Source organism: Lepisosteus oculatus, chromosome 7, assembly GCF_040954835.1.
Source record: "Lepisosteus oculatus isolate fLepOcu1 chromosome 7, fLepOcu1.hap2, whole genome shotgun sequence".
Taxonomy (NCBI): Eukaryota; Metazoa; Chordata; class Actinopteri; order Semionotiformes; family Lepisosteidae; genus Lepisosteus; species Lepisosteus oculatus.
In genome coordinates, this window is record NC_090702.1 from 4,909,007 (window position 1) to 4,935,329 (window position 26,323).

General features: G+C 42.7%; 1 protein-coding gene across 3 annotated transcripts; it reads left to right on the forward strand.

Annotated features, from left to right (window-relative positions):
* The first annotated feature begins 7,725 nt into the window (after window positions 1-7,725).
* Window positions 7,726-24,900, forward strand: rad52 (RAD52 homolog, DNA repair protein). Of its 3 annotated transcripts, none has more exons than XM_069192054.1 (12): window positions 7,726-7,809; window positions 8,283-8,387; window positions 8,922-9,023; window positions 10,296-10,389; window positions 11,314-11,381; window positions 13,144-13,262; window positions 15,601-15,676; window positions 16,513-16,733; window positions 17,719-17,912; window positions 19,630-19,725; window positions 21,524-21,763; window positions 24,082-24,900. In XM_069192054.1, the coding sequence occupies exons 2-12, from the start codon at window positions 8,319-8,321 to the stop codon at window positions 24,147-24,149; spliced, it is 1,347 nt and encodes a 448-aa protein (XP_069048155.1). In that variant the 5' UTR covers window positions 7,726-7,809; window positions 8,283-8,318; the 3' UTR covers window positions 24,150-24,900. The 3 variants fall into 3 exon arrangements, with proteins under 3 accessions (XP_069048155.1, XP_069048154.1, XP_069048156.1); XM_069192053.1 differs by lacking the exon at window positions 7,726-7,809 and adding an exon at window positions 7,816-8,095; XM_069192055.1 differs by lacking the exons at window positions 7,726-7,809; window positions 19,630-19,725 and adding an exon at window positions 7,816-8,095.
* Window positions 24,901-26,323: the final 1,423 nt, after the last annotated feature.

Genomic DNA, 26,323 nt, shown 5'->3' on the forward strand with positions numbered 1-26,323 from the left:
GAAACTTCCAATGAATGGAGAAAATTTAAAAGAACAGTAGTCTGTCGTTAAGAGAAGGGAGAATGTCTGATCCTAGCTGCAGAATAATTTTGGTTTCTCTGGTCTTTCTGATGTATGAGTTCGGAAAACCGTCTTTGAGAACACAGAAGGAGAGATTAGAGTGGTCGTGGCCGTCAGGGGTGAAATGAGAAACAATGGGCTTGGAGAGATCTTTAATCTTCACAGCCCTGACGTGTTCTCTGAAGCGGTCTCCGAGTCTCCTTCCCGTTTCTCCAATGTAGATGGCTGGGCATTTACTGCAGGAGATACAGTAAATAAGGTTGCTGGAGGTACAAGATGCTGTCTGGGTGATCTGTAAAATAGTGTTTTCACTTTGACGCTATGCAGTGTTTTGTATCAATCAATGGCAAAAAATCCAAATGAGATCAATTATGATTTCATGTTGTTACAGTTCAATGCGTAAATGTCCAATGTTGGTGATTACTTTTGATAGCCACTATAACTGTTAACTTCCATATTAAATATCTCCCTGTAAAGAAAAACTGTTCTGAGAAATTGGAGCTCAGAAGCAAAGATCACTTCAGGACACTAAACGATTAAATTAGATTGGGCGAGCACTGGAGAAGGAAATTCTGAGCACAAACTGCACGTTTCAGTTCCTGAAATCTGGTGAAAAAGATTTCAAGCCTTTTGTAGTGAATATAGTTAAACACGGGTATGCTAAAAAAAAAAATTGAAGTGACGAAGGTTCACACATGAAATACAGAAATAAAAGGAGCAATCATTCCATTCTTCATCACAAAACATTCTGGAAAAGATGCATCTGTTGGCGGTTATATTATTCAACAAGAATAGGACTCTAAAGATTGAGCCAAAATCAATCTCCACTATTTACTGTACATAAAAAAGAAAACAGACTCTGGTAGTGCTGTACATGCAATCAGGATGCAATTGTTCAATATCCGTTTGAAGAAACACAGTGCTCCCCATACTACAATAGCATCACTGCCTGTGCTTTGAGTCTTCATGTTGGTAAAACACTTCAACTGCTACTGAGCAGCCACTGACAGTGAACTGTATCCACCCATAGCTGTACTAAGGGATATTTCAATTTTAACCATACAATCAGACATTACATTTTATTCTTTTGGTTTCCAGAATGGCATAAATACATGTTATACCACCATAACGCGTGCTTGAACCTGAAGGTAGTTATGCTTGTGTACTTAAAATGGTTATTTGTATTATTTTCTATTATTCTGAAGAAGGTTTCCAATGAAACGCACTGGTGTTGCAACAAACAACTAACTAATGGGAGCTTTGAGATTTTACACTGATTAAATGTAATATTATCCAATAAACCAGCTAGGAATTAAGCCATTGTGGTACCAGTTATCGAACTTTTAAAACGTACAGAATTAGGTACAATTTCATTTACAAGCTCAATTACAATTAAGCACATAACTAATTGAGTGAATATTATTCCCAGAAACATGCAAGGACATGTTAATTTACAAAATGTCATACATTTTACCAAAAATATATTTTGTTATTTAAATATTAACTGGATTTCCTGTATGTTTGTTGGAAAGATAATTATTAAGATAATTGGTATGGGAAGGGTATACTGTTTGTTGTTGGGGTATCTAAATCTACTCTGAACAAACTGCAGTATGTCCAAAACTCAGCAGCCAGAATCTTGACCAGGTCCAGTGGAAGTGTTCGCATTACTCCTATCCTGGAGTCCTTGCACTTGCTTCCGGTCAAATTCCGTGTAGACTTTAAAATCCTCATGCTCACCTATAAGGCTCTGCATGGCTTGGCACCCCAGTACCTGTCTGAACTTTTATCACCCTACTCCCCACCTCGCAACCTTCGCTCTTCTAATTCTGGTCTCTGAACTGTCCCCCAAGCCCGTCCAGATTGTATGGGTGACAGGGCCTTCTCCTGTTATGCCCCCAAGCTCTGGAACTCTCTCCCCAAGGATATCAGCGAGTCACCTTCTCTAAACTTCTTCAAATCCAGACTCAAAATCCTCTTCTTCAGAAAAGCCTTTACTTAACTGGTTCCATTCTTCACCCCTCTGCTTTTCTTAGTACCACCATCCACGGTCTCCTCTGTATATTGTAATTGTGTTTTATCTTGTATATTCTACTTATTTATTGTTGTTGTCATCCTGTAAAGCGCTTTGAGAAGCCACTTTTAAAGGCGCTATATAAAATAAAGTTTTTTATTATATTGTTATGAATTGAATCTAAATACAATGAGGACACCTGGCTAGTGTCAACATTCCCAGCTTCAGTGAACGAGAATCAAAGCAATTGTAAAGGTTACTGTGGTTTAGGGAGGTAGGTCCTTTTTCAGGCCATAAAGGCCCATGGGGAATGGGGGGGAAGGGCCATCATTTTTCTTTGACCATCCAACACTGGAGGTGGAGGTGATGTGGTCAACATCACACTCCGGCTGGCCTATTACCCCTGGAAGGATAAATCCCTGGTACACCCTTGGAAAGCAGGCTGAGTGCACCTGGGAGCCGTCTGGAAGGATTTAGAGCTACATCGCTTGCCCCTACCTGGGATTGAACCCGGGACCTTCTGGTCAGGAGCTAGATGTCCCATTGCCGTCTGAGCAACCACGGCTACTACTTTGGGCAACCTTAGTTAATTACATTCTGGGTAAATGATTAAATGGCAACTAACAGTGCAGGAGCAGAGCGTCAAAAAGGAGAGACCACTAGACAAGACGACCTGACGAGCTCCAGGGCTCCAGCTTCAAATTCCACAACACATTCCACACGTGTTATGAGCTTGTCAGGGCCATCCTTAATGAGATCAGACAGGGCCTTTCAGACTTCATTAAGGGAACCTTAAATATATTTAAGCCCTGAGGAATCATTCCTCGGGGCTCAGACACTGAGCTGCAATAGGAGTGTCTCTTCCCATGAACTCCTACTCAGATTTCTATTCATATCATATCATATCATATCATATCATATTATTAATCATCCAGTAAACCCACAAACCTTCACTGCTGAACTAACTCTGACAATCATTAATTCGCTATGCCCCATTTTCCATCCACAGGCCAGAAGATAAAATACTGGAGGTGAGAGTCCTTGCTCCCAAACCCATAGTACATACCTCATCCACTCTGGGGAGGTGTAGGTTAATCAAACGTCGTTGACCCATCAACACGTCTCCCCTCGAGCATACTTAAGCCCTGCTCCCTGATCCAACTCTGTTCAGTTTTGGGCTAGATTTTTTAGAACTATTCATAGTCTCCTTGGGGTTTATTTTGGGGATTTTAGGCTTGCTTTTTTGATCATGACTTCTGGACTTTGTTTTGGATACCTTTTGTCTCGTTTCGCTCTTGGCTTGATTGGCCTTTTTTTGCTCGTCTTTTGATCTCGCCTCTCGGAACTTTCCGCTTTCCCAGTGATCCTGTTACCTGCATAGGCTCCATCCCTTGCAATTAGCTGTCCAACAGCGTAACACAGATCACCGGGGAAGACCAGATTGGGGCTAAGTATTTGAACCCTGTTAAGAGAGCTTATTATTCTGTGGATTTTAGGGAACTCTGATTTCCTGCATGAAGAATCCCTTGGTTAAGAAAAGCCTCTCCTGGTTAGTGAGTGCATTTTTAGAATAGGGAGATAAGTTTCCATGCGTTTTAGTGACATCTGGGTTTACAGAGAGAAATTTGACTACAGGTTATATTCTATTTAGTTTAGACGGCAGTATATCTCTTATTTTGGCCTTTGGAGATATTATATACTGCCAGCAGCCATATCACCCTGCAACTCACAACTGGGAGCCCACTGAAGCTAAGTACAGTAGGTGTGAGCCTGGTCAGTACCTGGATGGGAGACCTCCGGGGAAAACTAAGGTTGCTGGTGGAAGAGGTGTTAGTGGGGCTAGCAGGGGGCGCTCACCCTGCAGTCTATGTAGGTCCTAATGCCCCAGTATAGTGACGGGGACACTATACTGTAAACAGGCGCCGTCCTTCAGATGAGACGTAAAACCGAGGTCCTGACTCTCTGTGGTCATTAAAAATCCCAGGGCGTTTCTCGCAAAGAGTAAAGGTGTAACCCCGGCGTCCTGGCCAAATTTCCCATTGGCCCTTATCAATCATGGCCTCCTAATAATCCCCATCTATGAACTGGCTTCATCACTCTGCTCTCCTCCCCACTGATAGCTGATGTGTGGTGAGCTTTTCAGGTGGATGCTGCACATTGGTGGTGGTGGAGGGGAGTCCCCATTACCTGTAAACCGCTTTGAGTGGTGTGTCCAAAAAAGCGCTATATAAGTGTAAGCAATTATTCTTTTTATTATTATATAAGGATTCTAATACTTGGTAACAGTCTGGGTTTTTTTGGGGGGTGGTTAGGGCATTAGACCTCTGGGACACATGTCTCTAATCATAGCAACCGCTCAGGTATGTCCTTGGAAAAACTATTTACAAGTAGGGGCTTATGATTATTTTACACTTAGTCACTTGTTCAATTCCTGATTTTCTCTGTTATTTCCCCCTGTTTGTAACAATATACAAAAAAATACAATGCGTTAAGTAACAACAAAAGTTTGTTTCAATACCAGTTTCTGTACGTGAGTGAATTGGTTTCCTCAGTTCCCAAGAGCTATTTTTGGCCTGAAAGGTTTAGAATGGGCTTTATCAATAGGATTTGAATGCCCTCTGGTGGCAGATTTGAGATTTGACTACAGTGCTGCAATGGCAATATCTTTTACTTTCAATTTAATATCCTCTGGCCCAAATTGTTTTATGGTACAATTCAATAGAACAAGGAAGACAAAACAGAAAACAATAGTGTTATAGGAGATAAGAGAGAAGAGAGTTACTTGATTGTTTGAGAGTGATATATTCTACTGGGAGAGGGAGGAGGGAACTCAGTTGAACTGGCAGCCCAATATGTGATCTCCTGTCACAGCCTGAGGAACAGTGAGTCTGTCTCCCAGTAATGCTCCATATGTTTACAATATATGTAAATTTTATGATATGTCTCTGTTGTAAATGCCTTTAATATGTCTGTAGATTTTATTTTACTTTTATTTTTTGTTTCGTTGCATGTTAATTTTATTATTTTTATTTGCTTTGGCAACACTGATTGTACCCATCGGTCATGCTAATAAAGCACCTTGAATTGAATTGCAGCGAGGATGAACAACTTCCTGATTCTGTGGCTTTTACATCTGGGGTGTCTCTCAGATGGGAGTACTGTAAATGCATAAGGGAGGAGATGAGACGCACTTCATAAAGCTCTTGGCCTTCTTTACAACCTTTCAGTTGCAGAGGATGTATAACTGGATTTGATTTAGCCCCATTATCTCGCTACTTAATTTAATAAAATTCCCCAGCCAGTTAAAGGTACTGATGTTGCTAAACCAACAGGTGAGACAATATATTAAGTCACTTTCTATAAATGACTTAAAGAAAAGTGTTAAAATAGCTCTACCTGCAGTATGTATGCACTATATTCTAATGTCTTACAGTAGGTTGGAGGAGTATTGCATTTTTTTTTTTTCAAAAAACTGAGCCCATGGTTTCCAAGATTACCAAGGTTTTTGATTCTTGGCTTCTCATGAACATTTTAGTTCATCATCACATAAATAGCATAAGCCTGGATGAACAGAAAACATTTACTTCAGGATCCACGAAGAAACCTTTGATAGACTTCAGATTTTGTGTGGACTTCAGAATCCTCATGCTCATTTATATGGCTCGGCACCTGAGAACCAATCTGAATTATTTTCCAACTCCACACCTCATAATAACCTTCTTTCATCTGGTCTGCTGCTTGTCCCAAAAGCTCATTTACACTCTATGGGTGACAAGGCCAGCTCTTATTCTGCCCAGAAGCTCTGGAATGCCATCCTGAATGATATGAGTCACCATTCAAATCCAAGCTCAAAACCTTCTTCTTCTGTGTATTTAATGGGCATCTGTGTCTATTCCTTGATTCTCCTACTAATTTTCTAATCTCCTGTGTTTCTTTGTGCTAATTTGTCCCATCTTCCTTTGTCTTACTTTCATAGACTACTTGGAAAATACTTCTACACTATGAGTTTAAGGCCAGGGCTTCAAAAACAAAAGTAAATGAGCAAAAGTAAAACTCTCAACTTTGTTCCACTACTGGCTTTGTCAGAAGCATGAGGAAGACTACTTTCAAAAGATGAAGTAGCAGCTGGGGACCTGGTATAACACCAATTTTCAAATATAAAAATGTAAAAGTTTGCTAAAATGCCACCTTAAACTCCCCTGGATTCTAAAACGTTGCAACAAGTCAAAAGAGAAGAGATCTCAACAACCCTAATTCAATTTACACAACGTTGTGCCATCACACATACTGTTGTGCCAGGCCTCTAAACTGGTGGATCTACATGGCTTGACACCTCAGAACCTATCTGAATGATCTTCCTACTAGCTTAGTCTGAGCATACGGAAACCACAACAGCCAGCAAAAACAACATGCTGGAAGACTTCATCCTGAAGAACAAAAAGCATAAGCTTGGATCACCACTAAAGACTTACTCTCAAGCAAACCCATTTGACTCCCATTATACTGTATACTAAACCAAACTAAATCAACCCCACGTGGATATTTGGCTCTCAGCCCTTCACCAATTATCCTATTAATCAAACAATGCACCTCATGTGAACTTACAATATACCAACAATAGAGACCTCGATTAGCTCTAATGGCAGGTCAGCGAAAACTACTTTGCTCATCACTGTTGGCCTGCCACAGCAATCTCTGGGACCAGTCTAATACTGTCCACAGCCTCTGTAGTCTTGTGAAAATTTCGAACTTTAAATTTGAATCTTAGCTGGCATCATCCACTCACCAGTGACTCAGAGCCAAAGTCAATAGGCACAGGCCACAACATGGAACATAACCCTGTTTTTAATTATGGTCAGATCCACAATTTGTACATAAATATGATATTGAGTGAAAAATTTAACCCTGACATTAACCCTATTAAAACCAGTACAGAACATTTGTTTTTTTACTACTTATCAAAATAATGCAGAGATCTCAGATCAACAGTTTTCAGAATATAGGAAAAGATTCCAACTCTTCAATGCCCTGATGATTTAAAATAGTGACTGCCAGCAAACTTCAATCAATCGGTTATTAACTCAGAATAGATCAACTGGATGTATTACCAAGAATACTTTCCTCGTGCAAAAGTTGGAAGTCATTGGTACTGTATCTGGGTGGTCAAGCTAGTTCTACTGGGATACAAAAGGAAAGGCTCATGTTCAGCCAAAAGTGTCCCTGGGATACTGTAGAGAGCAGACCAATGCTACATACTTTCTAAATTGTTTAAATGTACCCCTAGTTCAGATGATACATTGACAACTTCCATATGAAAGTCACTGAGACCTGCAAGAAGTTTCTATCAGTTGCCAGTGTTAGGAAAGTGGCAGAGCTTTGCTCATATGATTTTATAAGAGGACCATTGGCATGTGTGAGTGTAGATCATATATCAGGTATGATTCTTTAGACAGTTTACTGATTAAAGAAAAAAAATAATATGTTAAAAGAGTAAAGTGTATTTTATAAAGTTAATTTGCAAATTCTAATTAAATTTTTAGATGGGAAGGCGAATATACAGCACAATATCTGTGTAAATGAGAAATTCCTCTATGCCTGTACAAATATGGCGGCGGTAAATGAAATGCTGTGATCGCTCTGGATCCCAGCATGCAACCCTCACAGGAAACTGTCATGTCTGCCGGGAAGTTATGAAAAAGTTTACTTTTGACTAGTCAAGAGCTGGTGCTGCCGTAGTAAGAGTTTTCGGGTTTATCTGCATATTTAGTATTTTAGACTCCTCGTATATTTTATTTTTAACCACATACGCTGATTTCTTGGGAGATAAAGGAATGCGTGCATCAGTGACGATAAAACATTGCATTGATATCTTGCATGAAGTCCAGCATTTTTTTTTAGTTAAAAGTCATCGCCTTTAAATGTAGATTTTACGTTGTCAGCAGTGCGCATCTTGTTTTAGGCGTGAGTTATCCTGCCAAAAGAGTTGAACGTGCACAGATCTGCACAAGATTTGACATTTTAGTAAGTTGCAACGAGAAAGACCCTTTCCAAGCTTGTGTTTGTGGATCAATATACCTCAAAATTTAAAGATGATGGAAAATGATTGGATTGATGAAATGCATATTTTAGGTGTTTTCTTTTTTTTTTAATTTAACCCTCACTGCTGGTTTGATTACTCGTGTTTTATTACTGAATTATCTCGTTTAAGCGTGCATAAAATGAAACCCTGGAGGACGGAGAGGACATGACGCACGATAACACGGCTCACAGCGGTTGCAGAAGCACAAACACTAACTCCATGTATTTCGGACAGGTCCGTCAACACAATTTAAGCACTTTTGCCGAGACTCCGCGTGTTATATTGTCCTAATGATTAAATTATTGCTGTCGTATACCCCGGTATGAAGGCGGGTGTTGGATGATTAAAAAAAAGTGTTCAGTGGTTAGCATTGCTGCCTGTTCTGGGTGCTGTCTGTGAGGAGTTTGTATGTAAACCCCTATTTTGCATGCTTTTCCACTGGGTGCTCTGGTTTCCTCCCGCAGTCCAGAGACATCTTACTGGTGGATTAATTGGTTTCTTCGAACATTGGCCCTGGTGTGAGTGTGTGTGAGCCCTGCAGTGAGCTGGCGTTCAGTCTGAGTGTAGCCTTTGTGCCCAATGCTTGCCAGGATAGGCTCTGGCTCGCCAGCAACCCTGTATTGAAAGAAGAGGTAACAAAATGGATGGATGGTTTACACATTACTCCAAAAACACATCTTCTGTGAAGCCTAGGGAAATGTCCCACTGTGTTGTTTTATTTCTGCTGGAGACGAGGACGTCAGCTCTGCGTGTTTTTGATCTCTCCAGTACCAGTACACTGCAGAGGAATACCAAGCTGTCCAGAATGCATTGCGACAGAAGCTGGGACCAGAATACATTAGTACCAGACAGGCTGGAGGGGGACAAAAGGTACGTTTTTTGCTTTCATGTACTGGAGCAGGGTGCAATTTTGACGTGCTGTGCTCTCGTCTCCAGAATCATTTCACTCTCTTTTTGCTTTACTACATACTGCATAACAAACATAAAAATTGACAGAGCCAAGGCTATCTGTACCACATCATACGTTAAAAATACAGAGGTTTCAGAGATGAGAGAGGGTCATTTTGTCCCTGTTGTTCTTCTAGTTCTTAGTAACTCATGGACTCCATGAGTTGTCATAAAAGCTGCACCAGGCCAAGAAGCCTGGTAGTATGAAAAAAGGTTAAATTGTGTTAAAGCAGAATGCCTATATATAGATAGAACTGTAGACAGTTAAATGTTATTCCTAAAAGCTGGAGTTCAAGTGGCACAAACACCGAATGAAGGGGGTTTAGATGGAATCAGGGTGGAAGTTCATATACTGTATGTTACATGTGTCTCGAAGTTCATATACTGTATGTTTCTGTGAAAAGCAAGCATTAGATACGATGCTTTGTAGGCTTCGTCTAGCTTGGGCCTAGATGTGCAAGGTTGCATGTATTCTGCGTGCAGCCCATTAAAAGTCTTAAAAGGAACATAGGAAAAAGTAATAGGTTTATTCCATGCTGAAAAACGAGAAGGGAGAAAACACAACGTTTCAGCCCTGGAGCCTTCTGACAGCTGATTTAACACGAACGAGGTTCTTGTTGTTTTTAGAACATTTTCTAAGAATTTTTTTTTAGCTATTTTTAAAAGCTAACATACAACCTGGCCGACACACGACTGAACAATAAAAATGCTTTACTGCAAGAAAACCTATGCCCTAGAAGCACATATGTTGTGCTGTACTGTACAACAAAGTTGAGAAAGCTCTGTGGCTCAGGATCTGCGCCTGTGGCTGGAAGGTTACCGGTTCAAATCCTGCGGCCGGCAGAGGAATCCTACTCCATTGGGCCCCTGAGCAAGGCCCTTCACCCCAACTGCTCCAGGGGGGCCGTACAATAGCTGACCCTGTGCTCTGACCCCCAGCTTCTCTCCCTGTCTGGGTGTTTCATGGAGAGCAAGCTGGGGTCTGCGAAAAGACACATTCCTCATGCAAGAAATTGTAAAGGGTTAATAAAGTGATGATGAAAATACTAAGATTTGCCTTTTTTGGAACCTCATAGAAAACAAACTGCTAAAATTCAGCCTTGTGATGTTATTAAACAAACACATTTGCCTTTAGATTTCCAGGACTTCATTAGAAGGGAAATCTGGCTATTTTTTTTTCATTTCTTGTTACAGGTGTGTTACATTGAAGGCCACAAGGTTATAAGTCTGGCCAATGAGATGTTTGGTTATAACGGATGGTCCCACAGCATCTCTCAGCAGAATATTGGTATGCTACAAATGTTGAGCCTTTCTGATGTGATTTAGAGTATTCATACTTAAGAAATTCCCAATTGCCCTGATGTGAGCTGAGGCCATCAGTCCTGTTTCCTGGAGACCTGGGTTCAAAGCTTTGTTTTTTACCCGCACGCAAAACAGATACATTTGGAAGAAGGAAATCCCTGCATGAAAGTACCGTATATGTGTTATATGTGTCTTTAAATGGACAAGATTGTTTATATATTCTTATTTAATCAGAACCAAAAAACTACATCTGTAAATTGCCAAAAGATAGGTTAGTTGTATGGTTGCTTTTAACACTGGGAAGGCGGACAGCTTAATATAATGCAATAATTACAACTCCGCATGTTAAGTGTCACTGAGCTCTGTTACAGGAGCATGTTTTACAGTTTAGACTTATCTAAATTATTGATTTGTATCTTCTTGAGTCTGTTCTAAGTAATGATGTTGTTGCCTTTTGAGAGTGACATGCAAATTACCTGATCCTGCAAAAAAAAAAGCTTCTCTGAAATAATGCAAGGCGTACTAGTGAATAATGCTTCTTTTCTGAGGTTTATAATATTAATATGCTTAAAATTAAATGAACAGTATGCGTCCTACCACACGCTATTGAAGAGCTATCTGTGGGTTAGCTTAGTTAACATGGCAAACACAAATCTAAGTAGTTAAAATAATAATAAAGTAAAACAAACTGTACAAGTAGAGTAAAAGTAGAGTAAAAAGCAAAAGAAATACTGTAAAATAATTGTTTAGATCATATTGCACTCATGATTGGTTAAATGTAACCTCAGTTAATGTAAGCCTGAAGTTAAATGTGCAACATAGACCTACCTTAAATTTTAATCTCTGCCTTTTTTCAACATTTGCCCTCGAGAGTTTTTTAATTGGTTTTTCTGTTCTGCAACTTCTTTAGATTTTGTGGACCTCATCAATGGCAAGTTCTACGTTGGGGTTAGCGCATTTGTGAAAGTTCAGCTCAAGGTAAGGTCTAGAACTGAAACACTTGCTCATGTTAAATTTACTGTGGTGTTCTTTAACAGGGGCTTAGCTCAATCACATATAAAGAAAAGAAAGGTGATTCAGAAAAAAACCCCAGAGATGTCTGGATTTCAACAGCAATTGCACCTCCTTGAGAAATTGCTTGAAAGGTTTGCAGCGGTTGTTTGGATAAATACTCTCTCTTCAGCAGGTTACACAGTACAGTCAAATTGAAAGATCAGAATTGAGCTCCATTGTGTAAGATCACAGTATTCTGGCTTAACTAAGGAACAAGTAAAGGTTTATACCATGCTGAAAAGAGAACACAACGTTTCGGCTGCGGAGCCTTTTTCAGGTGTAAGAGGACCTGAAGATGATGGTGAAGATGCTCTCACACCTGACGAAGGCTCCACAGCCGAAACATTGTGTTTCTTTTCTTATCTTTTTAGCATGGAATACACCTTTACCTGTTCCTTTGCAGCCTACGCATGCTGACGCAGCCACCTACTTGAACTTCTTCAACCCACTTAGCTTTCCGCTAAATCTTTTTCAGATCTCTTCATTATTCCTCCCCTCCTCCCTGGGCTCCTTGCCCCCTTATCTCACCAAAACCAGCATTCCATCTCTTCCCAGTGATCTGCTTCAAGACCAGGCTTTCTAACTACCTCCTGTTCTTTCACAGGTGTTGTCGTTATAATATCATTCCTAAAGGATTTAGTCTGAACACCTTCAACTTTGACTCAGACACCACCCACAGTAATACTCAGAGACTTCTTCAACAAATTTTGAGGAAACTAATGGCTCTCACACCTGAAGAAGGCTCCACAGCAGAAACATTGTGTTTCCTTTCTTCTCTTTTCAGCATGGAATAAACCTTTACCTTTTCCTTTGCAGCCTACACATGCTGACGCAGCTCCCTATTTAAACTACATCAACTAACTTTCTCCCTGTTTTGACTTTTTATACTATGTTTTCAGGTCTCTTGACAGAGTCAAGTCAGGATAAACTAGCCTGATGATAATGAGGACTGTTATAGGCTTTAACTATAAGCCACCAGCCATAATACCCTGCCACTCCCAACTGGCGTGGTGTGAGCCTGGACAGTACCTGGATGGGAGACTCCTGGGGAAAACCTAAGGTTGCTGCTGGAAGAGGTGTTAGTGAGATCAGCAGGGGGCGCTCACCCTGTGGTCTATGTGGGTTGTCACGCCCCAGTATAGGGTCACTATACTGTAAAAAGGCGCCGTCCTTCGGATGAGACATAAAACCGAGGTCTGACTCTCTTTGGTCATTAAAAATCCCAGGGCGTTTCTTGAAAAGAGAAGGGATGTAACCCCGGCGTCTTGTCCAAATTTCCCATTGTCCTTTACCAATCAGGGCCTCCTAATAATCCCCAACTATGAATTGGCTTCATTACTCTGCTCTCCTCCCCACTGAGAGCTGATGTGTGGTGAGTGTTCTGGCACACTATGGCTGCTGCTGCATCATCCAGGTGGGGCTGCACACTGGTGGTGGTGGAGGGGAGTCCCCATTACCTGTAAAGCGCTTTGAGTGGAGTGTCCAGAAAAGAGCTCTATAAGTGTAAGCAATTATTATTATGATTAACTACTATCTGTTCTTGAAAGATTTTGCATCCAAGACTTTTTAAAATGATTTCCCCAAAGAAAGCCACCTACCAGGGGCAGTGAGAAGATCCTGAGAAGAGCTGTCTCGATCTGCCTTTTCCCTTTGCTGTAGCTGACTGGTACTTTTCCTGCTTCTCCAGGATGGCTGTTTCCATGAGGACGTGGGCTATGGAGTGAGCGAGGGGCTGAAGTCCAAAGCCCTGTCCCTGGAGAAGGCCCGGAAGGAGGCCGTCACCGATGGACTGAAGAGGGCGCTCAAGTAACCTTCACACCCGCCGTCCCTCTAATTCGCCGTCATTGTATTTCGCTCATTTTAACCCTACATAACCATACATGACCTTGTAGACCTTATAATAATTGCTTACACTTATATAGCGCTTTTCTGGACACTCCACTCAAAGCGCTTTACAGGTAATGGGGACTCCCCTCCAGCACCACCAATGTGCAGCCCCACCTGGATGATGTGACAGCAGCCATAGTACACCAGAACACTCACCACACATCAGCTATCAGTGGGGAGGAGAGCAGAGTAATGAAGCCAGTTCATAGATGGGGATTATTAGGAGGCCATGATTGGTAAGGGCCAATGGGAAATTTGGCCAGGACGCCAGGGTTACACCCCTGCTCGTTTCGAGAAACGCCCTGAGATTTTTAATGACCACAGAGAGTCAGGATCTCAGTTTTACGTCTCATCCGAAGGACGGCGCCTGTTTACAGTATAGTGTCCCCGTCGCTATACTAGGGTATAAGGACCCACATAGACCGCAGAGTGAGTTCTGCCCCACTAACACCTCTTCCAGCAGCAACCTTAGTTTTTCCCCGGAGGTCTCCCATCCAGGTACTGACCAGGCTCACACCTGCTGAGCTTCAGTGGGTTGCCAGTTGTGAGTTGCAGGGTGATATGGCTGCTAAACACCTTGCTAAACACAGCACGCCCTCTCCTCAACATCAGTTAGCAAGTTACCAAGCCTAATAAGACAGATCTTTCCTTCATTGCTCACTGTTCTCCTTAGAGGAGAGGTAGAGGAGTTTGCTGCCATATGTACAAGTCTACGTGTACATTGGAATTCTTAATCGTGCGGATGTCTCAGGACAACTGGTTGTTAAAAACTTTCTGTATATGAAAGTGAGTGAATAAAGAAGCATTAATATTAGTATTACATATTAGTAGTAAAGGAGAGCGTTCCTTGTAAAAGTTTCACACCAAACCTTACGAAATTACGAAAGTAATTTACTCATTTGGGGTGTAACTTGTTTGGCCTGGTCTGTGGTTTTGACAGGTATGTAGCAGTGACATTTTCTAGTAGTTAATTTTAATTACAAAAAGCCAGTTCAATTTAAACTTGCTGAAATATGTCAAAAGACATTTTACAGTCCATACCACGTTAAGGTCTGAGCTACCTATTAACTAATAAGGACAAAAGAAACATATGAAGTCAAGACAAGATTACAGTGCACAGATAAGCCTCAACTAGAGTTGAGGAGTTTATTTGCCATATTTACATGTACATTGGAATTCATATTCACTTGGGACGTCCACAGTACAGCAGACAACACCACACAATGTAGGCAGTGCATTACACACATAATAAATAATAACAACAGAACAGAATAAGAACAGAACATTGTGGAGAACAATGAATATGTAGTAGTGAGAAAAAAACCATGACAGACCATGTAAAAAGTGTGTAGTGCAGATGTGTATTGAGTCTGAGGCCCTGCAGTTAGCTGATGTTGAGGATGCGCACTGCAGTAGGGTAGAAGCTGGTCTTGAGTCTAGTGGTCCGTGCTTTAACAGTGCAGTACTGCTTGCCAGAGGGTAGGGGGGGAGACTAGTTTGTGGCCGGGATGGTTGGGATCCTGATTGATGGATTGGGCTTTACTGAGACAGAGGATGGTGTGAATCTCACCGATTGATGGTGAAGCACATCCTATAATCCTCTGTGCCGTTGCCACAACCCTTTGTATAGGTTAGTCTTAATACTTTTGTCATCTGTCCCAACATTACCCACTTATTCACAACCGTTGCATAGTCCTAGTACTGCATTTCACTCATCTTACCCCTTTCTTGACCATGGTCACACACAACATGCTGCCTCTTTCACATCAGTAAGTTACTGATCCTAATAAGACACATTCTCTTTTTTCCTTTATTACTCACTGTTCTACTTATTACCTAGGGTTAATGTAGGTCAAGGAGTTGTTGTTTGAAAAGGCAACAAAAAAAATTCTCTGAGGGAAGGGATTAGGAGCATTGCTGCCTTGCAGCGCTGGGGCCCTGGGTTCAATTCTGGACCTGGGGTGCTGTCTGTGTGGAGTTTGTATGTTCTCACTTGGTTTGTGTGGGTTTCCTCTGGGTGGCCTGGTTTCCTCCCACAGTTCAAAAACATTCTGGTAGGGTTAAATGGCTTATGGGACAATTGGCCCTGGTGTCAGTGTGTGTGTCTGTGTGCCAGCCCTGCGAGGGACAGGTGACCCGCCAAGGGTGTACCCTACCCTGTGCCCGTTGCTTGCTGGGATAGGCTCCGGCTCCCCGGGTGACCACCAGGTCCCGTTGGTGTGACCTCCCTTCACGGACTGATTTCCTTCGCTCGCAGGTGCTTCGGGAATGCCCTGGGAAACTGCATCCTCAACAAGGAGTACCTTATGGCCATCAACAAAATCCCAAAACAGGTGCGCTTTTTGATTGGGCTGGCCTTTTCTGCAGGCAATTACGATGTCCTTCTGCTTCTCCACTCCTCCCATATCCATTCCTGTAGAGTGCATTGGAAATGTCTATTTTTGTGACAGTAGAAGAAAAATAATTCTAATGTTCAAACTGAGTTACAGTTCCAGAGTTCACTTGGGAGCTAGTTACAGAGCCTACAGCACGCTGGTGCCCTTATTTTAATCGGTGCTTTCATCGTGTGGCATCACTCTCAACATCATCACTAGGAGATTATGGTGAGCGTTCCCTGCATTTTAAATTTCACCTTTAAATTTGATTTGATCAGTTATGTATGCTGTACAGTACTACTGTATTTGCTGTATTGCTGTATCCATAATACTTTAAGCTACATACACATATTAATACACTGGGAATACCTGAAGAAGGCTCCACAGCTGAAATGTTGCGTTTCTTTTCTTCACTTTTCAGCATGGAATAAACCTTTACTTGTTCTTTTGCAGCCTGACGCAGCTCCCTACTAATACACTTATGATTATATTATATTGGGTGTTGTGATTATACATGATTTTGGGTTCACGCAGTATGTCGGGAAAGCTAACTACCGCGTAAAACACGAGTCTCCTGTATGTGTTTACGGGTGAGGCCATTCCTCCTTGAAGATCTTGAGGTGTATTATTTCCGCCGCAGCTGGTCTGATTTCAGTACCTGTTGTGACTGAGGGGCTGTGTGAGTCGAGCTGCAGCGCTCTTAAGGTTTTTCAGGCTTTAGGCTTCTGTCGGAGGCTGGCTAACAGGAACCTGACCCGTTCGCCTCTGTGTGCCCTGTGCTCCCCCTGGCTCAGCCCTCGCCCCCCCTGGATCCAGCGGAGACGAAGCGCTCGGACCGCGAGCCGCAGGTGGAGGAGGCTCGGTACGGCAGCCTCACCCGGGGAAACCAGCGGAGAGAGGCGGACAGCGAAGCAAAGGCCGGCGCCCCCCACCTGGAGCGGTCCGGACCCCAGGAAAGGCCACCGGAGCCCGGCCTCGGCCAGCAGGAGGCCGAGACAGCGCACAGCGCCTCCAGGTGACGCTAGGAGGATGATAATCTTGTCCATCTCAGTATTCAAATCCAGACTGAAGACCTATTACTTCAGCCTGGCCTACTCGCACCTTATATCATAACTTGCTGTACATGCCATTGTGTGTCTCAGTGTTGGCCCACCAGGTAGATACATCTGTTCTGGCCACACTATCCTAATCTGGTTTCACAGACTTGTGACTCGAATGAACGTATTCTCCGATTCCGAGGTCACCTTTGGCCGGCCTGAACTTTTTCAGTCTTCAGGAGTGCCGGTTTCTTCCTATTGTTGGCTAGTCGTGGCCACAGCAGTTACTGACACTTGCAAAGTCCTTGCAATTTGTCTTAAAGATTGACCTTTGTTTCTTAAAGTTATTATTGACTGTCTTTTTCTCCTTGCTTGCTGAGCACATTTTGCCGTGTTCATTCAGGAATGACAAACCTTTGCCTATGCTCCCTATATTCATAGTAAACGTGGACCCTCGCCTGTTTACCGATAATTGGTGACAAAAGGTAAATGAGGTAACATGCTAGTTAACTATGAGACCATCTAAAAAAGAGCATTTTAAACTTCTTTTAGTGTTCTAACACCATATTATACACATTTCTGACTTTTAACTAATCTGGGCATCAGACTAAAATCCACTTGCTTTGGGTGTTCATTTTATGGAATGGAAAATGAACATTTTCAATGCAGTTCCCTTAAGATTATAAGTACATGTATCATGTAATTTAATATGAAGTGTTTATAGACAAGTTTATTCAGTTTAAAACACAGATAATCATGAAACACCTGGTTTCAAGCTGGTGTACTCGTACCTTTTGACTGGTACTGTATGCTTCAAAATAACAGATGATTCAGTTGGAGACTTGCCAGGTCATATTAAACTATCCAGCTAAGTCAACCTGGGCATAATATGGGAGTGTGAGATGAATTATGACTTGGCAGGAATGTTATCTCAACCTGTCCGTCTGTTTTGTGGGGGTACAGGACAGTAGAAACTGCAGATGTCCTGGGTTCATCCACTCACCACCCTGATCCCAAGCAGCTGAGGAAACTCAAGCAGCAGCAGCTACAGCAGAGGTTCCGGGAGCAGATGATGGCAAAGAAGACGCAGGAGGAAAAGCAGCTGAGCATGGACGTCACAGCGCCCCCTGGAGGTTACAAGCCTGGCGGTTTCCAGGGTGAGAGGGACAGAGAAAGATGCGGCGGAGATAATGCACTTTTAACCTGTTGAAAGCTTTCAAGGAGTAGTGCAAAGAGAAGGGATCTACATTATGAGTAAGAGCTCTCCAACCTTTAACATTTTCAGCCTGCTGGTTTTTCCAGTGTCACTCATTGATAATTAAAAAGCTTCTTATAACTTGCATAGTTTTGTATGCTTCTTTGAAAAAGTGATACGCCTGAGGTCAAGTGGTTTAAACAGCAGCAGTAATATTCTTTCATTTTGTACTGGTGCCAATGAGGATGTATGACTGAACTGTTGTTTTCAGGCTTGACTGAAAACCTGTGCTGGCTTTGGGGTTGACACAATGCAAGATATTGCTTTTACTTGCTGAAAATCTTGTATTCCGTCATTCTGGTCAGGCTCAGTCAGATAAGTTTGAAATGATCAGACCTGCAACTTTTGTCAGAGTCTGTGACAGCAGCTTTATCACCTCGCAACTCATAGCTGGCAGCCCCACTGAAGCTCAGCAGGTGTGAGCCTGGTCAGTACCTGGATAAGAGACCTCCTGGGAAAAACCAAGGTTAATGCTGGAAGAGGTGTTTGTCAGACCAGTAGGGGGCGCTCACCCAGTGGTCTGCGTGGGTCCTAATGCCCCAGTATAATGACGGGGACACTATACTGTTAAAAAAGGCACTATCCTTCAGTTGAGACCAAGGTTCTAATTAAAACTAAGGTCCTAATTCTCTGTGGTCATTGAAAATCCCAGGGCATTTTTTAAAAAGAGTAGGGTTGTGACCTAGCCAAATTTTCCCCTGGCCTTTACCAATCATGGCCTCCTAATAAACCCCATCTCTGAACTGGCTTCATCACTCAGTTCTCCTCACCACAGAGAGCTGATGTGTGGTGAGTTTTCTGGCAGACTATGGCTGCTGTCGCATCTTTCAAGTGGGTGGTGGTGGAGAGGGGGCCCTATTATTATTATTATTATTATAATATATTTCCAAAGAAAATGCTCACCTTCTCTCCATCTTAAAATATAGCTCGAATCACTTAAAGAACATACTAGTAATTCCTTATATTAATCTAGTACATTTCACTCTGAAGGATCCTAGAACACATTACATTTTTAGCAGGAAGCCCACTTCATCTTCCACTTAAGGAAAAGATCCACGTGGGAGACTTACAATAGCCAAAGGATCCAGAAACTCCACCACACAAGCAGATCAGATAGAAAAGCCAGAAATTGCTCCCCGTATTTAATTAAGGTAGGCCAGACTATGCAAGCCCAGAGTGGAATTTGGCCAGGACAACTTGATTCTGTCAGCGCCTCTACATATATAAACAATACCTTGGGATCTTTAATGACCGTAGTCAGGATTTAACATCTCATGTTAACATCTCACCAACAGCAAAGCGTTCCCTGTCCCCATCACAGGACAGTGGTCTGGAATTTGTGGTACATATGGCAAGATGTCATTTATTAGCCCACCAGAACAAATTTCAGCAGTAATCCGGTTTTTCCTGGAGTACCTACCAGCCTCAGCCTTTCTTTGCTTTCAAGATCTGAATATCTCAGAATCTACATCTGAGAACATAGCATGGTGTAGGTCCTGAGAGATTTAGGATAGACTCTGGAGGAACAGTTTAGGATCAACCAGTTTTCACATCAGTTAGCCTGGTGTTAGCTGCTGAGCTTTAGACTTGATATCTGGATGCTGTTCGTCGTTCTCCAGGAAGTGCAATCCCAACAGGCCACAAAGACCCCAAGAGGAGTCACAGCACGCCCCTGAGCAGCCGAGCGAATCCTGCAGAGGAACAGTATCTAACCGGTAAGGAAAGTGCCCTGCACATCTCTGAGCCCTGCCACAAACTTTTTTTTTCCCCAAATCTGACAGAACCTCACAATGGTGTGGAGCTGAGACCTTTTCCTGGCCTAGTTTTTACCATCTTCTCTTAACCACTAAATACAGGTGTCCCATTGCTAGACCTCAGAGAGATTTTGAATTCAATCTGTATGCATCATTTACTAATTAGATTTTTGGGGGGTTTTCAGATGCCAACATGCAGCAAAATGTTTTATTTACCCTTATCCCAGATGACTAAACAATATTGGAAATAATTAAGTGGATATATAATACAAATTCTAGGCAATAAATATACGATAGTGCCACACTGCCTTAAGGCCTATTTAAGTATATGCAATACTGCCATTGGGTTTTAAAATATGTGGAGAGTACCGTGGCTTTTGGAGAGAGAATCTAAATGAAAAGGGAATACAAATTAAAGTTTGAAGGTTATTCTTGTTGACCCGGAGAGGGTATGTGTGAAACCATCGGATGGGGGGTGTGAGGGGTACTGCTGATCGAAGAGGTTGAGGAAGACAGTGTCTCCGAAATCGATAGTAAATCACACCTTTGACAGGTGTCGATCCAGTAGAGAAGAACCTTACTGCAAGTGTGGGAGGTAACAGTTCTTTGAGAAGCCTGATGCACATATGAGCAGAAAACGGTCTCGAGGAGCGAGTGGCTGTTCCGATACCTATTTGTTTTCCGCCCTCTCAATTCAAGGGGGAGCGTGACTGGTGGGTTTGAGGGGGATGGAGAGGGTGAAGAGGAGGAGGTCAGGTGCAGAATGAGCTCGGGGAGGCGCGAGCACACCCAAGATGAGAGGGTCGAATGACACAAGGATGTACAGAAGGAGACGTCAGGGGAAGAGAGTGGAAGATCTGAGTGCAGCCAGTCAGCACAGAAGTGATATAAGTAGCTACAGGAGGAGAAGTTAACTTTAAATGTCCATGAGCTGATCAAGCAAGGTTCAAATTATTAGTGGAGTTCATTAACAACGCTCAGTTGGAACAAGAAACCCAAAAGGCACTGAACTCAAAAGGAGCAGGACAGGGAGCGCCTACATTAAGTGGCTGTGCAACGTATCAGCAGTGAAAGGCATCAGATAATGACATAGCAGTGGGCGTTTTTGTGTGTTCCTGAATGGTGTTCCTATTGGCCAACTCTAGTGATAGTAATAATTCCTTACACTTATATAGTGCTCTTCTGGACACTCCACTCAAAGAGCTTTACAGGTAATGGGGAATCCCACTTCTAACACCAGTGTGCAGCCCCACCTAGATGCTGTGACAGCAGCCAGAGAGCACCAGTACACTCACCACACACCAGTTCTCAGTGGGGAGGAGAACAGAGAAAAAAAAGCCAGTTCAGAGGTGGGGATTATTAGGAGGCCATGACTGGTAAAGACCCATGGGAAATTTGGGCAAGATGGCGGGGTTACAACCCTTGTCTTTTCAAGAAACGCCCTGGGATTTTTAATGACCACAGAGAGTCAGGACCTCGGTTTTACGTCTCATCTCAAGGACAGAGCCTTTTTACAGTATAGTGTCCCCGTCGCTATACTGGGGCATTAGGACCCACACAGATCGCAGGGTGAGCGCCTCCTGCTGGCCCCACTAACACCTCTTCCAGCAGCAACCTTAGTTTTTCCCAGGAGGTCTCCCATCCAGGTACCGACCAGGCTCACACCTGTTTAGCTTCAGTGGGTTGCCAGTGGTGAGCTGCAGGGTGATATGGCTGCCGGCAACAGTACTGCTTAATGAAGAACTGTCCTTACTGGTAGATGACCCAGAGCTGTGGAACTTCCCCCTGGATGAGAGCGAGATCATCAGCACTGAAAAGAGCAGCCGGGCTTCTGGTCGCAGCACTCCCACTACGCCGGGTGGGCACCACATGATGACGCGCAGCAAGACCCCCCAGAGACTGCCCTCAGCGAGACCTCCCGTCAGGCCTAATCACATGCTGAGCCCCTCCAGGACCTCCAGTAACCTGCAACAGCCAGGAGCCCAGAGCTTCAACACAGGTATTTTATTTGAGTTTTAAACAGGCCTGGCTTTCAACCTGTGGGCTGAGGGGAGGGCGGGGGCACCAAGCTCATGAGCAGGCTTCACCACAGAGCACTGAGGTGTCTCCAACCAAGGAGAAACCGGGCAATCCAGGAAGACTCCCCATCAGTATGGGCAGAGCAAAAACAGAAAAAAAGCGTCGGGATAAACTGTGAAAGTCAGCGACGATCAGCATTCATCGAAAAGGGATTAAAAACATTGCAGGTTCTCTGCAGCTGGGCAGTGTATCAGAGCAGCTGCCTTTGACAAGAATAGATCCGCCCATTTGGAGGCACTTGCACTCCGAATTCGCTGACAACAAGCTAAGAGTCTAGAAGTGTTCCTGGGCCAAACCCACAGGGACCTGCGACACACCCTGTGGTACGGGGTGACTCACAACAGACATTTTAACAGGTGGGCAAAGGTGAAACAGATGCTAAGCAGCCAAAAGGTACAAAGTTTAATTACAGTCTGCAGGAACATAAAAAACAACACCAAAACAGAAGATCAAAAACCTAGCTTTTCTTTAAGGTCCTGACTATAGAGACTGAAATGCTCCCGACTTTATTAAGTCCCTAACTATCAAACGTGGCAGCTAAGATGCTTACCAGTTTTTCAAAGTGACCTCTCTCTGAGACTCTTTACAGAACTCTTCCAAAACTCTTCGCTTAGCCAGCCTGGGGACAGCAATTCATATCCCTCTGCATTCTGGGGCATGTGGTCCAGAAGAGAATCTCCATTTTGTCTGTAGTCACTGCCCTCTCACAGTCCTGCAACCTAAGAATTTGGGTGCCCCAGGCTTCAGACAGTGTAACTGCCCGGAGTGGAATCAGCCAAGGCAGGCTGTCTAGAAGTTGCTGCGGTCCTGTGAGTGAAGATCTTCCCTCCTGACCTAGTCCAAGGAGCTTTAGTAGAAGAACCACTAGAGGTCACACAGGTAGCCATGGGGGGCATCAGAGCATTGACACCCAGCAAACTGTACTGATGACCGAGAGCAGTGAGAGGAGTGAGTGGCTGTCCTCTCCTGCCTTTTCAAACTGTAGATGCTGTTCAGAGGGCAGCAGGTCTCCTGAACAGCAGGCAGCAGGTCCAATCTGTGGCAGTAGCAGTGGTGCCACTGTGAAGGGGTTTGAGACCTGAAGCCACCCTTGTAAATGGATGTAGAATCCCACATATATGTCGTCTGTGTGTATGAGCTCAAATCAGGGTCATGGAAATCCTGGAAAAGTTATGGAAGATGAGAAAATATCCATTAAGTTTTGGAAAAGTCATGGAATTGATTTTAGCTGACCCAGAATGATCATGGCTGTATCATGTAATTTTGTTCGAAAGTTAGCAAACTTTTAAAAAGAGGCTGCGGTGCTGCCATTCAAATTAGAGTGTCGCGTCAGACCCTCTCGCGGGAATTTTATAGTGAGCCGTAAGCTAGCCTAGCGCCTGTCAAAATGCCGGGTAAATGTGTTTCCAGTGACCTCTGGTTAGCAGATGAAAAATACAAGCTGTGGCTCCAAAGAGATGAAGACCCAGGACGTGCGAGTTGTAAATCCTGCAGGAAAAGACGTTATGAAAAAGGTTTGGAATTTGGGTGGGGAAAAATGAGTGGGAACCCTGTCAAATGTCACTTGGGCAGCAAGTCTTTGCCAAGGGTTGGTAGATCAGCCCCCATGTCCAGGGTGGAGGATACCTGAGGGACCCTCTGGTTCGGGGTATGAATAAATCTGGAGGACACTGCAAATGTCCAGCTGTTCTGCAATGGGATAACTTTACTTCCATCCACATTCCATCTGATTCATTTCATGTATTTAAATGATTCGTCTTTCTTGATAGGCGTCCTGGTAATTGCTTTTATCCCCACTAGAACATTTCTTGTTAAAGGCCATCAGAACTTACACAGCAGTTCTGTCAGTCAACAGCTTCTGATTCTGTTCAGTACGTCGGATTGAGAAGCCCGGGAATTGTTTGAAACCAAAGGGGACTGTGTAAAGGGCAAATACAATCCGATACACAATCCCTGGCTCTGTGTCTGCCTTGGCATCCTGTGGGGGTGTGTCCTACCTTGTGCCTGTTGCTTTTAGGCCCGAGCTCCCCTGTGACCTTGCGTTGGATGGTAGTAGTAGAGTAAAGCTGTAGGGGAGTTTACTGCCACATGTACATGTCTATTAGAACTCTTCCGCATGCTGATCTGTCTGGACAATCACAGTACAGCAGACGACGCAGTACGACAGACAACACCACAGTGGAGCGGTGGACGTAAGCTGTCAATAAATTCAATTTTTTTCCTCCCCCTCTGTTACAGGCGGACCTCACAGCCCGTACAGACAAGGACAGCATATGAAGAAACGGAAACTGGAAACATTGGCATAATGTATATTAAGGTGTACGAATGATTCAGTCCATTAATATATACATTTAATTTTGCATTGTGAAGTCACTGCTGGGTAAAGAACCTGAGATCTTGCTTTAACTAAAACAAGAACATGCGGGCATCTTTTTACATTGTTCATGTGACATTTTCTAAGTAATCAGCTACCTCCTTTATCTTCTGTCCTTAGAGAGTTCCTCCATAGCTTTGTTGCGAAACAGCTGAGCCCTGCAAACAGCCTATAGTGGCAAAGTGATACATCGGAGATCAGGATGTTCACGAAAGAAGGTTAAGGGATACTGTACAATATGTATAACGCTTTATATACTCAGTCTACTCGAGCTCCATCATTACCTTTTAAGGATTTTAAAGTCTATTGAGCCCAATTATTTTAATGAATTAACTTGAGTTCGGTCACATGCTTAGAATAGTCTACACACATGGAGAAGTTTTTGTAATGCAAAGATTTCAGATCTGAACTTTACAGAATTACTCTGTAAGAAATTGAATGTTTTCCTGTTTCTCAAAGAAAGCACCAGTGCGTGTTTTGAAAACAACCCATAGTTCCGAAAACAGTGTTGTTATTTTTATATCTAGGCCATTTCAAGGTGTGCAGAGGTATTTTATAATGTTTACATAGAAGGGACACTTTTTGTCATTCTGTTGTTTGAGATGTTTTAAAGACATTTAAGGTTAACTGTATATTTTTATAAATGCTATTGATAAGCCTTAATAAAAATGAAAAATAATCTATTGTGCTTAATACACTCTTTGCCTTATTCGTTGTTTCCCTCCTTTTTTAAAATCAAATTTAAAGAGATTATATCGTTCTGCACAATTTCATACCATAAATAAGAACATAATCGTTGCAGGCAAGAGGGAGGGAATTCGGCTCCATTAGTGTGTTTGATTGGGAAGAGATAAGTAATCTGAGAATCTCAGCCAGCCGTTTCCTGAAAGAAGCCTGTGTTGGCTTAAACACTGAGAAAAACGGAAATGAACCAATTTTTTCTTTCTTTGTTCTTTCGGTATGTGGGAAGATGGACTAAATCAGGCTTAGGCATTCACAGCCAGCAGTTTCTGACCTGGCAGGATGTTACAGCTAAACAGTCCAGCAACGAGCAGTAATGGCCATAATGTTCCAAATGGTTTTTGTTGTGTTGATCACACTGCATTAGAAATTCCAGATTATAAAAATCTTGGGAGATTTAAATGGTCACTGATTGCAGGCCAGATGACCACACAAGGGCCTCAATGACCCAACAGAATGGTGTGAGCAATACAATACTGCAAAAGCCTTTTGGTCATCTTCATCTTCATCGAAACAAAGATACATTTTTGGTAGCAAAACTCATAACGCCATCTGCTGGTCACTAATTACCACTGCATACAGTAATGTGATATTTCCACAATGTGAAAACTTACGGAGTGTGAGCACAGCCCAAACAACGCTGTTCACATAAATGGAGTTTATTTCTCAATCTGTATTTCAACAAACAGGGCATTAACGCAGTATTAACACGGTGTTTGGAAGTATGATTTACAAATAATCCAGTACTCTTCTCAGCTAATCGGGTGTATTTATGATAATTACAGTCCTGCATTTCTCATTACCTGTTTTTAATTTAGCAAATGTTGCAATCTGCTAAACTCTAGTCATTGCTTATAATGGTACATTTAAACCTTGTAATGATGAAACATCACGACATGTTACTTTGTTTCAGCTCATTCAGTTACTACAAAGTATAACAAACAGTGCCAAAGATAACGGTAGCTACAAGTTTAACTTAAATTCTTTGTGACTATACAGTGTGTACGCTCCTAAGGATATGTGTAAAAACAAATTACATCTCCTAATGTGTTTTAGTTGTCAGAATGTTTTCAGAAGCTTTTGGCAGATGCTACCTTGATAACAAGCAAGTATTTAAAGAGGCTGAGCACATAATCTTGAAGCTGAAAACCATAAAAGGGGTTGCTACAACACAAGGAAGAGGAGGAAAGGTTAATCTTAATGTGTGGTTAGGGAAGTCATTTGGGATGTTAACTCACAGGGTAACAGATGGAAGGACTTCACAAAACCGTGTCATCATTAGCATACAAAATCTCCAAGACTACCATTCAATGCTGACCTCATGAATCTGATGTCTGTGGCCAACCTCCATGGTAACATTAAAAG

Coding starts and splice junctions, on each gene's coding strand:
- rad52 (XM_069192054.1), top strand. CDS start 8,319: ATGACGCACGATAACACGGCTCACAGCGGTTGCAGAAGCACAAACACT. Junction 9,024..10,295: donor AGGCTGGAGGGGGACAAAAG/GTACGTTTTTTG, acceptor TTCTTGTTACAG/GTGTGTTACATTGAAGGCCA. Junction 21,764..24,081: donor AGCCCAGAGCTTCAACACAG/GTATTTTATTTG, acceptor CCTCTGTTACAG/GCGGACCTCACAGCCCGTAC.